The sequence below is a fragment of the Bidens hawaiensis genome, unplaced genomic scaffold, assembly GCF_021521415.1.
Source record: "Bidens hawaiensis isolate Kalapana, Puna unplaced genomic scaffold, B.hawaiensis_p1.1 tig00002181_1, whole genome shotgun sequence".
NCBI lineage: Eukaryota > Viridiplantae > Streptophyta > Magnoliopsida > Asterales > Asteraceae > Bidens > Bidens hawaiensis.
In genome coordinates, this window is record NW_027491116.1 from 514,555 (window position 1) to 529,163 (window position 14,609).

General features: G+C 36.2%; 2 protein-coding genes and 1 pseudogene across 3 annotated transcripts; all 3 read right to left on the reverse strand.

Moving 5' to 3' along the window:
• Positions 1-425: 425 nt before the first annotated feature.
• Positions 426-1,477, reverse strand: LOC143608743 (pathogenesis-related thaumatin-like protein 3.5). 2 transcript variants are annotated; one of them, XM_077083704.1, is made up of 2 exons: positions 1,423-1,477; positions 426-1,123 (listed from the first exon to the last, which is right to left on the reverse strand). In XM_077083704.1, exons 1-2 carry the CDS (start codon positions 1,475-1,477, stop codon positions 426-428), a joined length of 753 nt encoding a protein of 250 aa, XP_076939819.1. The 2 variants fall into 2 exon arrangements, with proteins under 2 accessions (XP_076939819.1, XP_076939812.1); XM_077083697.1 differs by having other exon boundaries at positions 426-1,126.
• A 2,105-nt stretch (positions 1,478-3,582) lies between these two features.
• LOC143608761 (carbamoyl phosphate synthase small chain, chloroplastic-like) lies at positions 3,583-6,299 on the reverse strand (annotated as a pseudogene).
• Positions 6,300-10,695: 4,396 nt separating this feature from the next.
• Positions 10,696-12,957, reverse strand: LOC143608772 (fatty acid elongase 3-like). The gene is made up of 2 exons (XM_077083724.1): positions 12,941-12,957; positions 10,696-11,515 (listed from the first exon to the last, which is right to left on the reverse strand). Exons 1-2 carry the CDS (start codon positions 12,955-12,957, stop codon positions 10,696-10,698), a joined length of 837 nt encoding a protein of 278 aa, XP_076939839.1.
• Positions 12,958-14,609: the final 1,652 nt, after the last annotated feature.

The window sequence follows — 14,609 nt, forward strand, 5'->3', positions numbered from 1 at the left end:
TACTATTAATAAGTTGTGTACGACTTTACGAGTTAATTTGTTTATTAGACGGGTTGTTTGCTTTTAACTAATTACACACAAAAATCAATAAATCTATCATCGAAAAATAATACACTGGACGGTGGAATAATTTCTTTTTTTAACAAGAAACAATAAATTATTTGAATGAGCAATTGCGCCATAATATCATAATATCGTTCAATTCAAGACAAAATCAATCAATTAAATAATCAAAGCAAATTGAACAATAATAATAATCTTATTAATTGTCATAACCAAAGGTATTAATCTGATCCTTGATTTTCAAAATACGTATTCCTCTGACTTAAAACACGATCTCCAATCTAACTCTGACTCAATGTACTTAAAAACTTAAAATCAAATAACAATAATAATAAAAATTCAAAATAACCAAATCTCAAGAGTCAAGACCCATTTGTGGGACAAAAGGTAATCAAGTAATCCGACCCGGAACAAGTAAACGTACTCGAAGCATCATCATACGCATAACTATACGCACTAGGACAAGCTTGCTTAAACATCACCGAGAACTGCGTGGGCCCACACGTCGCCGGCGTATCATGGTCACCGGAGCAACAAAACTCCGGCGCATTAAACGCCGCACACGCGCTCTTACACGCCACCACCGCACCATTACCATCCACAACTCTCAACTCCGGCGGACAGTTAGCATTCAGGTCATTAATACAGCCGGCGTACCGGCAGTCACCGGAACCACCTGTTGCCTTTATACCAATGCCGACATTGTACCCGTCAACAAGGCTGACGTCATAAAAGTCTTTATCGCTATTGATTGCGCCACCGGCGATTGTGAACTCGGCTAGTAACACCGGCGGTGTGCCACCGCCGGTGCACTTAAGGGTATTGCCGCAGTCGCCGGTGACGCAGTTGCCGTTGCCGTGTTCGTCGAATGTGCAACCGGTTCGGGCCCAGAAGCGGCCCGACCAGCCTGGCTCGGCTGGAAGCTGAACAGACGCGCCGGGTAATAATGTGAACCCGCCGTCTCCTAAGGCATCGCCGTTGTCGCCCGTGAGGGTTCCTGGCCAAACGGTATAGGGACAGCTGTTTTGTAAGGTGAACACGGTTGCGGAAACCTCGTGGTCTCCTATATATTAAACGAATTAGTTTTGCTATTAAAAAAGACAGACGAAACAGCTTGTTGCCTATTTGTATTCTCTTTGTAACCACTACTACGTTATTTATGAATAAACTTCTAGTGAACATATGATAATAATAAGAATATATATAAATTTAAACAAGTAGAGTAAAATCATTGATTACATGCATGATTAATTAACGAAGAATATATGAATGAAACAAAAGTTGATTTAATTAGTTGATTGATATATTATTATTATTATTATTATTATTAATTAGCAAGAGTATGAATAATATTGTAACCTGAGAGGAAGATCGTAAGGAGGAGAACGAAGGCGGATCGAATAATAAGCTTCATTGGAGAAGAAGACGATGACGAAAAGATTATGTGATATGCTTAGAGAGAATGGGAGAATAGAATGGGGTTTGAAGTTAGATTCATGACTATTTATAGTGAAGGATGGCATCAATATATTAATTTTCATTCATCAATTACATCATAAGTACGTAGCATTATAATCATTACCCTGATTATTAGCACCCCGAAATATCCGCTTTCTTGAATTACTATGATCTCTATAATAGTATAATCTATGTACAGATTTTCTTTTCTTGAAAGACATCTATGTATAGGCAGGAGCCTTGTAATTGAATTAATTCTATTTTATAATTATAATTGGTATGTCAAAACTTTTATCTTTTTTCTTTATTGAATGACATATCAAAAAATATATGTGATGAGTATCAATCAGATTGAGATTAATAGAATGGAATAATTAGAGAGCATCTAGACTCAATTCATATTTTTTTCATTCGTAATTTCAAAACATAATCTAATGCCATTTTTATAGGCTTACAAGCAAAAGATGCCAACGAAAATATAAACCCATAGCCCACTATTTAAGGAAACAAAGGAACAACTGGAGAACACACGTAACCACGAGCGTGCTTCCAATCCCAATTGATCAATTTACTACATTCATGTTTCTGATTATCCGAGGCATATGCATGTAAATGATGTTATCACAAACAACTACATCAACCGGGATTAAGATACCGACTTCCTATTTGCCAACAACAAAGTAGGGTTCATCGATGGCACATGAAGCCGGAGAAGACCACATGCATGTATTGTCTAGCGTCAACAACTAGTGGTTGAACAAACAAGCAATCAAGTAGCTGCAACGTGAGAATCCTCCATTAATTAACAATTAACAAGTAATAATATACCAAGATCATTTATCATTCACATTCGGGTTTGGTTTGTGCCAGACTTGAGTCATCCTTGACTAAGTCTCAAAATAGGTCTCTAAGCATATAAGCATTAATTATACCTTTGTAACAATTCAAGTCTATAGCAAGGAAAACTTTATTGAAAGGAAAAGTGAGAATTAATCCATATTGTAGATATCAACCTATGAACAAGTTTATCATATTACTATAAGTTGTATGTAGCACTAAAGGGTTGCCTCTTAATAACCATTAAGAGGCTACCTTTTATAATAGTTAAGTAACCTTATATATGAATGGTTAATAGGTAACTATTAAGATGTTACCTCTTAACCATTCAGACTTAACACACTAGTTTTAGTTAAAAATGAACCACATTATGGGCTTAGGCCCCATATAGTTATAAGGTGGCTATTGGGCCTAAAATGGCCCCATCAAGCCTATGACAGTTAAGTGTATAATATATTGATTCAAAACAATTAAGTGTATAATATATTGCTATCGGGCTCACTGAGCCCAACCTTTTGGTCGCTTTACCTACTGTAACAAAGTCGTATGAAAGTTGGTTTGGGTTTTCGGCCCGGAAAGTTTATTGGAAATACTACTGGGCCAACTAGGCTCAATTGCATTTTTAAATGTTTAATTACTAAAAACTCAACGAACTTGGAAATCTTTTGAGACTTTATGAAAACATATATAAAAGGTTATTAGGCATGCGGTTTCTGTCTATATTGTTTAATGGGCCCTCAAGAGGCTTATTGGGCGTGTTCTGTCTTGATAAGGCATTTGAACGATGTAATTAGTTGTTACAAATTATGTTTTTATCAAATAACTTCGTAGTATTTTTGTCTCTTTTCGTTTTATATTTAAACCATTTCTAAACCATGTAAACACTTGTATTTCTTTTCGTCTTTCTCTTCTCGTAACCTTTTTTTGCTCTTAAGAGTTTGTACAATACAATCACACATCAACACTCCTCTCTTCCTACCACCCAAGCCAGACCTGACTAGGTCAGTTTGCTAGGTCAGTTTTGGCATGGTTGTAGCTAAATATGCAAAATTACAAGTCAGTCCAAGCCAGTCTTGGCTAGGTCAAACTGCCTTGGCGCGGTGGTGATGAAACATGCATAAAAACATGCAACGCATAGAATACTTATTGGGATATGAGTTAAACATAAAGTGTGTAGAAAAGAACACAGCATTCTTAACATTCTCAAAACCCTTTTCAAGTCGAGCTCGTTTATCAAAATTTGCATCGACCATTCATGAACTTTGCTTTTCTCTTCTCATTAGCTCCACAAACTGATCAAATACTGCACATTATATGAAGTATGTTAGGTACGTACACACTTATTAGAATTAGAAACAAAGTAAAGGATTAACACACACCGAGGTCTGAATCATGAGGTCCTGGAGACGCTTTGGGATGGTACTGAAGAGACATGAGTTTTTGTTGAGGAAAGGCGAGACCGGCACAGCTTCCATCATTAAGATTCACATGTCACTTCCACACCACTCGGTAGTGACTCCGGGTCAACCGCATAATTATGATTCTGAACATAAGTTTTTTTTTTATCAAAGTAACTGAAATGAACCCGAATGATACAAATAAAGAGTAAATTACGCTTTTGGACCCTATAGTTTAGCATGTTTAACCTTTTCAGTCCAAAAAGATATCTTTAGACATATGACTCAAGGTTTAAATTCTATAACAACATCTATTTAAAGAAATTTTTGTTTACATATGAGGGCACATGATCAGATTTAAACCTCAGGCCATGATATGTCAAAAGATTCCTTTTTGGACTGAAAAGTAACTTACTTAAGTCATTATTATTAAGTACCTGTGCACTGATCTCAACACTTCTGTTCCTAATATTGCGAACAGGATGATTTCCACCATGATGACCGAACTTCATTTTGTATGTTTTTCCACCTAATGCCTGACCAAGCAACTGATGGCCCATGCAAATGCCAAAAATAGGAACCTTGCCAATAATTTCTTTGACGGTTTTAACTGCATAAGGAACTGCAGATGGGTCGCCTGGACCGTTGCTGAAAAGAACTCCATCTGGGTTCATTTTGAGAGTCTCGGTTGCAGGCCATGTTGAGGGTACAACGGTAATTTTACATCCATAAGATGCTAACCGCCTCAATATATTGTGCTTGATACCAAAATCATAAGCCACCACCTTCATTGAAACACAAAGCATAATAAAACAAGTTAAACTATAACGGTCTTGCTAGTGAATCCTTAACGAGTTTAGTATAAAATACTAACATGGAAAGTTTCATTGCGTCTTCGGTTGGAATTAAAATCCCATTCAAAACCAGTTTTTTCAACCCATTCGTAAGGTTTCTTGCAGGAGACACTAGAGATTAAGTCCAAACCTGCAGAAAATGTGAAATTAAATCCAAATGTAGCAAGCGACCAAACACAAACAACTAAATGAACAGGGTGTTCTTGTTTGTGTTTGTTCGTTAAGAAAATGAATGTGTTCCTGTCGTTTGTGTTTGTTTCTTAACGGTATAAATGAACGATTCACGAACGTAACTAAACATAGGTGAATGAATATAATTGAGCGAAAACGAATTAAAAGTAAATATGAACACCAGGCCTAAAAGAATAATAAAATTAGACTATGTTATATTATCAGTGATCATTTTAATTTCATAAAACCAGACTAAAATGTAGTTGACCTAAAAAATTAAGATAAACAAATAAATGAACATAAATGAACGTACGAAACATGTGTTCGTTCATTTAACTAAATGACAAACAATGCTGTTCCCATTCGTTCATTTATTAAATAAACGAACTTCTTGTCGAACAATTCACAAACAATTCATTAAACATTCGGTTCATTTACAGTCCTGAAGGCTATAATTACCAACAATATCCCATGTGCGGGACATCTCCAAAAGCTGCGCATCGGTTTTGGACTCTTCTGTACTTAAAACACCAATCAAGCTTCCGTCTTCGCGTAACCGACATGTAATTGCACGAGTGTCAACATCATCTGTTGCATAAGAAACAACAGAGCAGCCATAATAACCATAATTTATAACCTTATAATATATGAGACGGAGAACATAGTCACATACATATTCCCATGATGTTCCTTTTCGACAAATATTCAGAAAGTGATTCGGTGCATCTATAGTTTGAAGTACTGAAGAACACATTTCATCAACCAAAGTCAAAATGGGTTGACTTTCAGAGTAACTAAACAAAACCGTGAAGCAGTGTATACTGCATACCTGATACTGAGGCTTCTGATTATCAAACCAGCCAAAAAGCACTTTATTGATTCTTCATCATCTACACACATATATTTATTTCAATAATGACAAGAACTTTAATATTTGATCATACCAAGAATATAGATTAATATCCTACTTACCTATATTAACAATGTGTGGATTTGTCATCAAAACAAACTGGCCTGCATAACTAGGGTAGGTAAGAATCTCTTGATACCTGTAGATACAGAAACCGTATATACAAATATACATCATATAATCGACATCAAGAATGTTGAAAAGTGTAACTTTATCTCACCCTGTTAATGAAGTATTAAATACAACTTCACCAACTTGAGTCCCGGAAGCACCAAATGATTTGGCTCTCAAACGGATCCATCTTCAAGCACGAGTCTAGCATCCGCAAGCTTCCACGGAGCTACATATCACTCCAAAATCATAACTTTAATAAAGATTATGTCACACATTGATATGAATTCATATATATGGATAGATAGAAAGACTACCAGAAACTGATATGAATTCATATATATAGATAGAAAGATTACCAGAAACTGCAGCACCCGTGGAGGCAGAACCAGTAGAGCATCTCACGGTAAATAATCTAACTTGTGGTGATTTTATAGTAACCGGAGTCGAAAGTAAAGGGCGATTAGTTACAGAAAGATACATTGTATTAGCTGCCATTCTTTTTGTAATGTCTCTTATGCCCCTTTATGTAAGTGAAAGTGGAAATCACTTGCTACAATATGAATAAAAATCATCAAATGATTAATCAGACCCCAAACAAGGCTGAAATATTGTAAAGCTGAATATAGATAAACCCTACCTCGGTACTAGAATTTGCAAAGCATATTAACAACACAAACAATAATTGCGAAGGTATATCAAAGTAATTGAACATGATCTAAAAGACCTAAATTGAACGATTCATTTAAGCTCGATTGAAACAATTAAACATATAGATAGGCAATTTTTGGGACAAATATTATGCGTACCGAATTGAATTGAATTGAATGGAATAGAAAGTATAGAATATATATGATTAAAAGAAATTGTGCTTACTTTATAATGCTGTAGTGGGAGATGATATTGATACGCATATACGATGACAGTGGCAAATAAATAGCAATGAAGACTTAATAAGGGTCCTTGGACTATGGCACAACTGACACTAATCATCCCTTGTTTTTTAATTCAAACATGGGCTTTGATCCTAGTGGCTAGTACCACGCCTGAGTAAGCGAGTAACTGGGGAAAGCGTGCTCCCTTTGGCCGAGTAACATATCAAGTAGGGTTGGGCGGGTTTGTGAACTCACTGTGGGTAAGTGAACAACAGTCATATGACCGTTGGACTTTAAAAAATGAATCGTTTTTTTAATATAAATATATAAAACCAATAACCATTTTAAACCAAATTCTTCTTTCCTACTACTCAACATACTCTCCATACAATCTCAAGTTCATCACGAGAAACATCAAAGAATTGAAGACCAGGAATTGGGTAATCTAGGAAGTCATGATCTAGTAAAAAACAATATTAAACAGTGTCCTAATCACCTTAAACTAGTCAAGGTAAGTAGGGTGTCAAACCACGAGAAGTATGTGGTCATGGTAACATGCAACTAATTCCTAACATTATGAAGTATGTAGTTATGACTTGTGAGTGCTGATCACACTAGCAAATAATTGGTTTAAAATTCAAACAAGCAAATTGATCAAAAGTTAAGCAATTAACAAAAACAAATCACACCCAAGGTTCAAACATGTAACAAAACAGTAATCTCATGTTTATTTAACAAATTAATTGTGAATAACCAAATTAGGTTGGCTAACTAGTTAAATCTTAGGCATCAACAATCATTAACGCATGACATTGATTATCAAACGGTCCCTGCCAGTGTGACTCAATTAAGGACAATTGTATGCATCATTATATTCAAACTAATCAAAACAACCCTATAAGCAAGTGTTATAGCAACTGACAAACTAATCGTTCTGATTGAAATAAAATCTAAACCGACTGAATGCACAATAATGCCAAACATTAATACTCATAAACTAATAACTAGCAATTACAATTAGGTGTTCATAAACACATGAGAAAAACTGTCTAATGTAAAATACTCTACATCCCAATTATGATTCGAGAAGATTAGCCGTGCCTCGACATCGAAAAATCTTCAGTTATGATGATGTAACTCATTCAGGATGATCTCTTGGTGATTTGGAAGGTTGAAATTCGTCTCTTGGGCTCTGGAACGTAATGAATGAGATGACGGTCATCAAAATGTTGTTTTAATCAAAACCCTAGAATTCTCGTCTTTGGCGCCCATCGCGTATCGCGATGGGGTCTTCCCAGTTCTATCACATAGCGCGATGGAACAAAAGTCAACGAATTATATAAAATTAGTCCACCGCGTATCACGCTGGATTGTCTTCCCACTCGTCGCATAGCGCGACGGGTCTCCTCACCAGCATGCTTCATTTTCTGCCTCGTTACGCGTGCTGGTCATTCCGGGTATTCATTTCATGCTCGTAGAGGTCTAAATCATATGCTTTAATCACCTGTGACCTGAAGCAATATACAAACGTATGAAATACCAAAGTTCGTGAAGTAAACAGGCAAAAATAAACAATTAACGTGCTAAAATATATACAAAATAACTGACCATCATTGGGCTCCATAATTACGAACCGATTCTAGCCCAACCATTTGTTCGCCAGCCTTTTCTGAACCATCTGAACACAAGACAACCTTACCCGATCTGTCTCAACACGCGTCAACCAAACCCAAGCCATTAGTTTTTGAGCTAACCAAACCCGAGCCATAACTATCCAAGCCAACCGGAACTGAGCTCGATTCCCATTGATCATAAGCGCGAGCTCGTGATGGGCACTTTCATTTTAATTTATTCTCATTATTTTTTATTTTGTTTATTTTAGTATTGTTTTTTTCTTTTAAGTGTTGCACTCTTTTTTTAAATTTAATGAAATTATGTTATTAAGTTAAATAATTTATAAAGTTTAATAGAAAATTAAAAATATAGATGTTGAGTGGTAAACCACTCCTCTTATAAATGGATAGTTTTGGGTGGCTCTGGCGTGACACTAAACTGTTAGTTTCAAGTTTTTGGTAAGTTTATATCAAAAAATACTTTCCCAATCAATAACGGAACCCTACTCACAAGCAGTACGATGTTGCAAAGCTCTAGATCGACTTGAACGGGTTAGCCTAAGCTCTAACTCAATTAGATACCTTGACATGTAAATGTAAGCTCGGTCATGACTCAAGAAATAGTCATTGATAACTATGTTCAACAAGGTAGATTTGGAAAAAAAACGATGCTTTAGCGTGAATTCAAAAAACTTGATAAATGGAATTATGTTATTAAGTTAAATAATTTATAAAGTTTAATAGAAAATTAAAAATATAGATGTTGAGTGGTAAACCACTCCTCTTATAAATGGATAGTTTTGGGTGGCTCTGGCGTGACACTAAACTGTTAGTTTCAAGTTTTTGGTAAGTTTATATCAAAAAATACTTTCCCAATCAATAACGGAACCCTACTCACAAGCAGTACGATGTTGCAAAGCTCTAGATCGACTTGAACGGGTTAGCCTAAGCTCTAACTCAATTAGATACCTTGACATGTAAATGTAAGCTCGGTCATGACTCAAGAAATAGTCATTGATAACTATGTTCAACAAGGTAGATTTGGAAAAAAAAACGATGCTTTAGCGTGAATTCAAAAAACTTGATAAGAATTCATGTTGAGATACTAAGAACTATAACTCTACTAGGGATGACAACAGGTCGGGTTTGGGTAATCCCATGCCTATGCGCGTTTGTAAAACCATGTCCCATACCCGGCCCATTATCCGTCAGGTATTTGTCGGGTATCGGGCATACCCGCGGGCATCGTGTATACCCTTTGGGACTTTCAAGTACATTTTTTTTATCATTATAATTCTTTTATACATTTTATTCATACAACAATTATTACAAATTAAAATATAATACACTTTATATATATAAGCATTACAATAAATAAATAATGTCATTATAATTTTTATATAGTTTTATATGGATATACTCCACAACCAACAAAATACAAATAATTTTTCAGGTATATGATTCGGGTTATGGTTGTGTAAACAGGAATGCGTTTTCGGGTAATCGAGCCGGGTATCATCTAATTCCATACCCGCAAAAAAATTTTAATCTCAATCTCATACCCGGCCCATACCCATCGGGTTTCGGGTATACCCGTCGGACTCGGCTTTTTTTTGCCATCCCTAAACTCTACTCTTATGTTACATGTTACTAGGTCAATTCCTTAAATCCAACTCTATCTTGCTTAAACTTAAGTTTAAACTTGTGTCATTTTATTAAAAGTTAAAACACCACGTTTGCGTTACATCTTCAAGTCAAAAGTTGAGAACAATAAGCACACGCCAACTAATTTAGTCCCAAAAAGTACTTTGGTTGGTCAAATTGTCACTGCTAAATCCAACAAAATTCTACACTAAAATAATAACTATTTAGTTTAGGTTTAAAATTCATTATAAAAGTAATCACATGGAATGGATATATTAAATAAAATGACAAAAGAAAAAAAACATAAATTGTTGGATGAACTTACTTTTATGTTAATCTATGTTTTTATCAGGTTAGTTGACACATATAAAAATGTTTTAATACACAGAATCAACTTGGTTTTAAATTAATACACAATTTCTTAGACCCTTGAAAAAAAAATTTCATGGGTTCAACATTAAAGAATAAAGATTCACATATATGTCACGTATACGTGAAAAAAAAAAATAGATTGTTAGATAAAGTTACTTTTAGGAGTTTAATACTCGTGTCAAACTAGAACAAGTTTCACCGTTTCTTATATGTAGATACATTTCAAAGTTATAAATTTATAATCGAACTAATAAAATTTAACTTCATATGATTCGTACTTTAAAAATTCTCTTCATCAAATAATTATCAAAAAAAAATGTCACTAAATCAACATGGCCGTCCGTCAACTATACAATTTCATGTAATCTATACGTCAACAAATTACACAACTTAATCAATCTTACCATTTGTATTCCTCAATTCCATCGCCTTTTGTCGAATCCAACGCCTTTTAACGAACGATTTCAAGAACATAAACAAGAACCCACAGTTGAAAACCGAATTCACAACCCAAGCCCCAATTCCATTGCACCCACCACCCCAAACATGCAAATACAAAACCCCAAAATGACAAATCAAATTCACACCCATGAAAACAATCTGAACATTTGCCACCAACGGAAACGACGCCGTTGGCAGCCCCAGTTCCGTCCAGAACCGGTACCCGTACACTACGGAATTACTGAAAGCTGTCAAAACGATTTCTGATATTTGTAAAGACTGAGTGAACTCCAGCCAGAGGAATGACATCACTATTGTGACGGAGTTGGTGAACAGCTGGCATAACGACAACCTACGACGTCGTAGGATGGTGAACAACGTACGAGTCACGTGCAGGTAGCGTGAGAGGTAGAAGATGTATGACCAGAAGAACACGCGCCCGGATGAGCGCGTGCCGAGTGGGAAGCATAAAACCCATTGGAGTGGGGTTCTGGTGCGGCCCCAGAGCCACCGGGTGTGGCGGATCTCGGCGGAGGCGGAGGCTACGGTTCCGGCGAGGATGGTGGCGGAGAGGATGGACATGAGGAGGCTGTGGACGGCGGGGATGGGGCCCACCGGGACTGGGCGGAGGAGGAGAAGGATGACGTGGAGGGTGACGGAGAGGACGAGGTAGAAAGTAATTGAGGTGAGGAGGAAGACCCACGTGGCGCCCCATGAGTGGGTGTGGCTCCAACGGAATCCGACGATTGTCGGATGCTCTGATAGGATGCTAGTTATATGGTACAGGGAGTGCATATTATTATTAATATTTTTTTTAAGGTGAAGAATTTGGAGAAGATGAAAATAATAAGGGTTGATTTAGGAATGAAAATTTTATATGCTATATTATATACACTGGAATGGTTGGATTGACTTTTGAATTGTTGCTGATAAGAAGCTTACCTCATGGTTTATGGAATGTTCTTCTTCGTCTTCGGCGACTCAACTTTGATGGTAACGTACAAGACTGGCAACTTAATAAGATTATAAAAAAGTTGACTAAAATCAATAATAAGATGACTTCCAAGTTGTTTTGAAAAAGAAAACAGAAAAAAGTTGGCGGTGTCTTAAATCACGTAGGGTATGTGCGGTTTGATATCTGAATTGGCGATTTTAATGTTTCAGGCCATGGACGGGCCTGCCGATGTACTATTCAATCGTTTCGTGACAACAGGAAACAGTAACTGATTTTTTTTTTGTTATTATTAAATAAGAATCAACCACCAAATTGAAGGAGGGACCTTTGATAGTCCTGCACTCCTGCTATGCACTAAGTTAAGATTGAATAACCTCAAGTGGTTGCTAATTGGGAAACTTGTAGTTTATCAAACAAAACTGTGTTTAATTGATCTGACATTAGGTATTTATCCCCCATTAAAATGATACGAGTTCCATTCCTACAAAGTACAAAGTGAATATTAGATGAATTGTAGCCTTGTAGGTGGTGCGTTGTTTCAGCTAAAAAAGAAAGAAAGAAAGCATTGTTGTGTAATGCTTATGAGCCTGGATATGTTTAAGCCCAAATGGGAGCCCAAACCCAAGATACAGTCCAGGGGTCCAACGATTATGTTAACAAAGTTCCAATTATTGGTGTACATAACCAGTTTTAAATCTAAACCGAACCGGTTTGGTCAACGGCTGGTCAAAACCTGTTTGACTCAAACCGGTTCGGTTTATAAACTGGTTTAGACACAAGATAGGTCGGCCTGGTCACGTCGGTTCGGTTTATAAACTGTGGTAACCGGTTTTAGCCGGTTTTAAACCGGTTTTCCTCAAACCAGTTCGGTTTTAAAACCGGTTTGGTCGATCTTAAGGGTAACCGGTCTTGAAACTGGCGGTTTGGGTTGGTTTGGGAACCGGTTTGGATGAAACCGGTTTCAAACCCAAACCGGTTCGGTTCGGTTTGCCTAAAACCGGTTTTTTTTGTACACCTCTAGTTCCAATACAAGCATCCTAGACCCATGCAATTGTGATCATATCCTAATGTGACAAATCCAAGAAGTTTGCAGGCCTACCAGTCACAATGTTGTAGTAATCACTAGTCGCTAGCTAGGCGGTGGATGTATGGACTAACGATTAGTCAAGGATTAATCAAAATTAATCGGGATTAACTGGGATTAATCGACGCTAATCGAGATTTCTACAACCATGCTGCTAGGCAGTGGCAGACATAGGTAATAGGCAGGGGTAACCTAGGTTACCCCTCAACTTCCATTCCGTAGTGTAAATTTTTTTCATTTTCGTCATTTTATATATCGGGTTATATCTAAATGAAAACTAGGTTACCCCTCAAAGATTTTAAGAAGTCCACACATTAGCAAAAAGGCCCACACAATTTAAAATAAAATAAAACAGCAAAACATAATATATAATTTATAAAATATTAAAAAAAAAACATATTACCAAATCACCGATCCCTTCTCTGCTCCCACCACATCCAGACTAGCCACCACTAGGTTCACCACCACCGTCATCCGCCGGCCCCTCTTCCATCCAACTCCGATGTCCGCCTCCGATTCACCATCAACCACCTCTGTTTTAGTAAAATAATCAAAGATTCAAAGGTATTCTTCTAGTTTGTTTTTTTGATTTTAGGGTTTATACGTAAAAGAGTTTAAATTGGACTTTAGGTTGGGGTTTGGTTGTTAATTGTGTTTATAATTAACATTTTAACTCTTACTTTTTTTTATATATAATTAGGGTATTTGGAACTTTGAAGATGAAACCACATCCTAAACAAGCTCTTATTGACAAATTTTTTTAAAAGAAAATTTCAAGAGTTTGACGACATTCATGGAAGTCCAAATACTGGTAATGATATGCAAGAACAAGATGATGATGATACTGGTCCAAATATTCCTTCGACTTCAAGTTCTTCATTTCCACATACAATCGATTTGAATGATCTTCATTCGGATCCCTTTGATAGGCCACCTATTGCTAGTTATCACCCTAATCAAAGAGATGACATAAAGCGACATTATCTTGTTAAAAAGGCTTTTCAACCGAAATCATAACTTTCCATGCAAAGACTATTATAGTAAGCCGAGACGTTTTAATGTAGAATGGTTTGATGAATATTCGTGGTTAGAGTATAGTATTAAAGTACACAAAATGTCACACCCCGACCAAAGGCGGCGGAACATGCCGAGGTGTAACGATTGTCCATAAGCACATGACACTAATTAAAGTGACAGTATTTAATAAACTCATTTCATTTCACAACATCGAAAATGTCACATAACAATTATCCATAAAATAACCATAAACAATATATCATAAAATATGGCAAATTGATATTGTTCATTTTTACTAATATCCTAAGGTCTTTGATGTCGTTTTCTTCACAATCATAAATCAACCAAGATGCAAACCTGCAACATTTCATAAAATAAAGTTTGTCAACACAAAGGTCGGTGAGCAATTCATAAGTTTAATCATATTAGTATATAATAAAGATAGCCACAAAACTTGCATACGAAACGATAAATAAAAGTGGTAATTTGGATAAATAGATATCGCTAAACACATTAGCGACACCTAGCTATAAGGGGATGCCAAATAGTCTAGGATTTTATCGTTATCGTTAATTGCATTACGTTAACGACACCTTGCTATAAGGGGATGCCAAATAGTCTAGGATTTTATAGTTCCACCAACCAAAAGCGATAAACACATAGGCATATAAGCATAGAACACCAAATCGAGCAATTATTTAGGTAAAGTATACAACTACGTTTGTGGTTTAAGATTCAAATATAAAGCATTTTGTTGGATAAGTATGAAATGTTACCCCCAAAATAAAAGATGGAAAATGGGGTATG

Coding starts and splice junctions, on each gene's coding strand:
- LOC143608743 (XM_077083697.1), bottom strand. CDS start 1,477: ATGAAGCTTATTATTCGATCCGCCTTCGTTCTCCTCCTTACGATCTTC. Junction 1,127..1,422: donor CCTTACGATCTTCCTCTCAG/GTTACAATATTA, acceptor TTTAATATATAG/GAGACCACGAGGTTTCCGCA.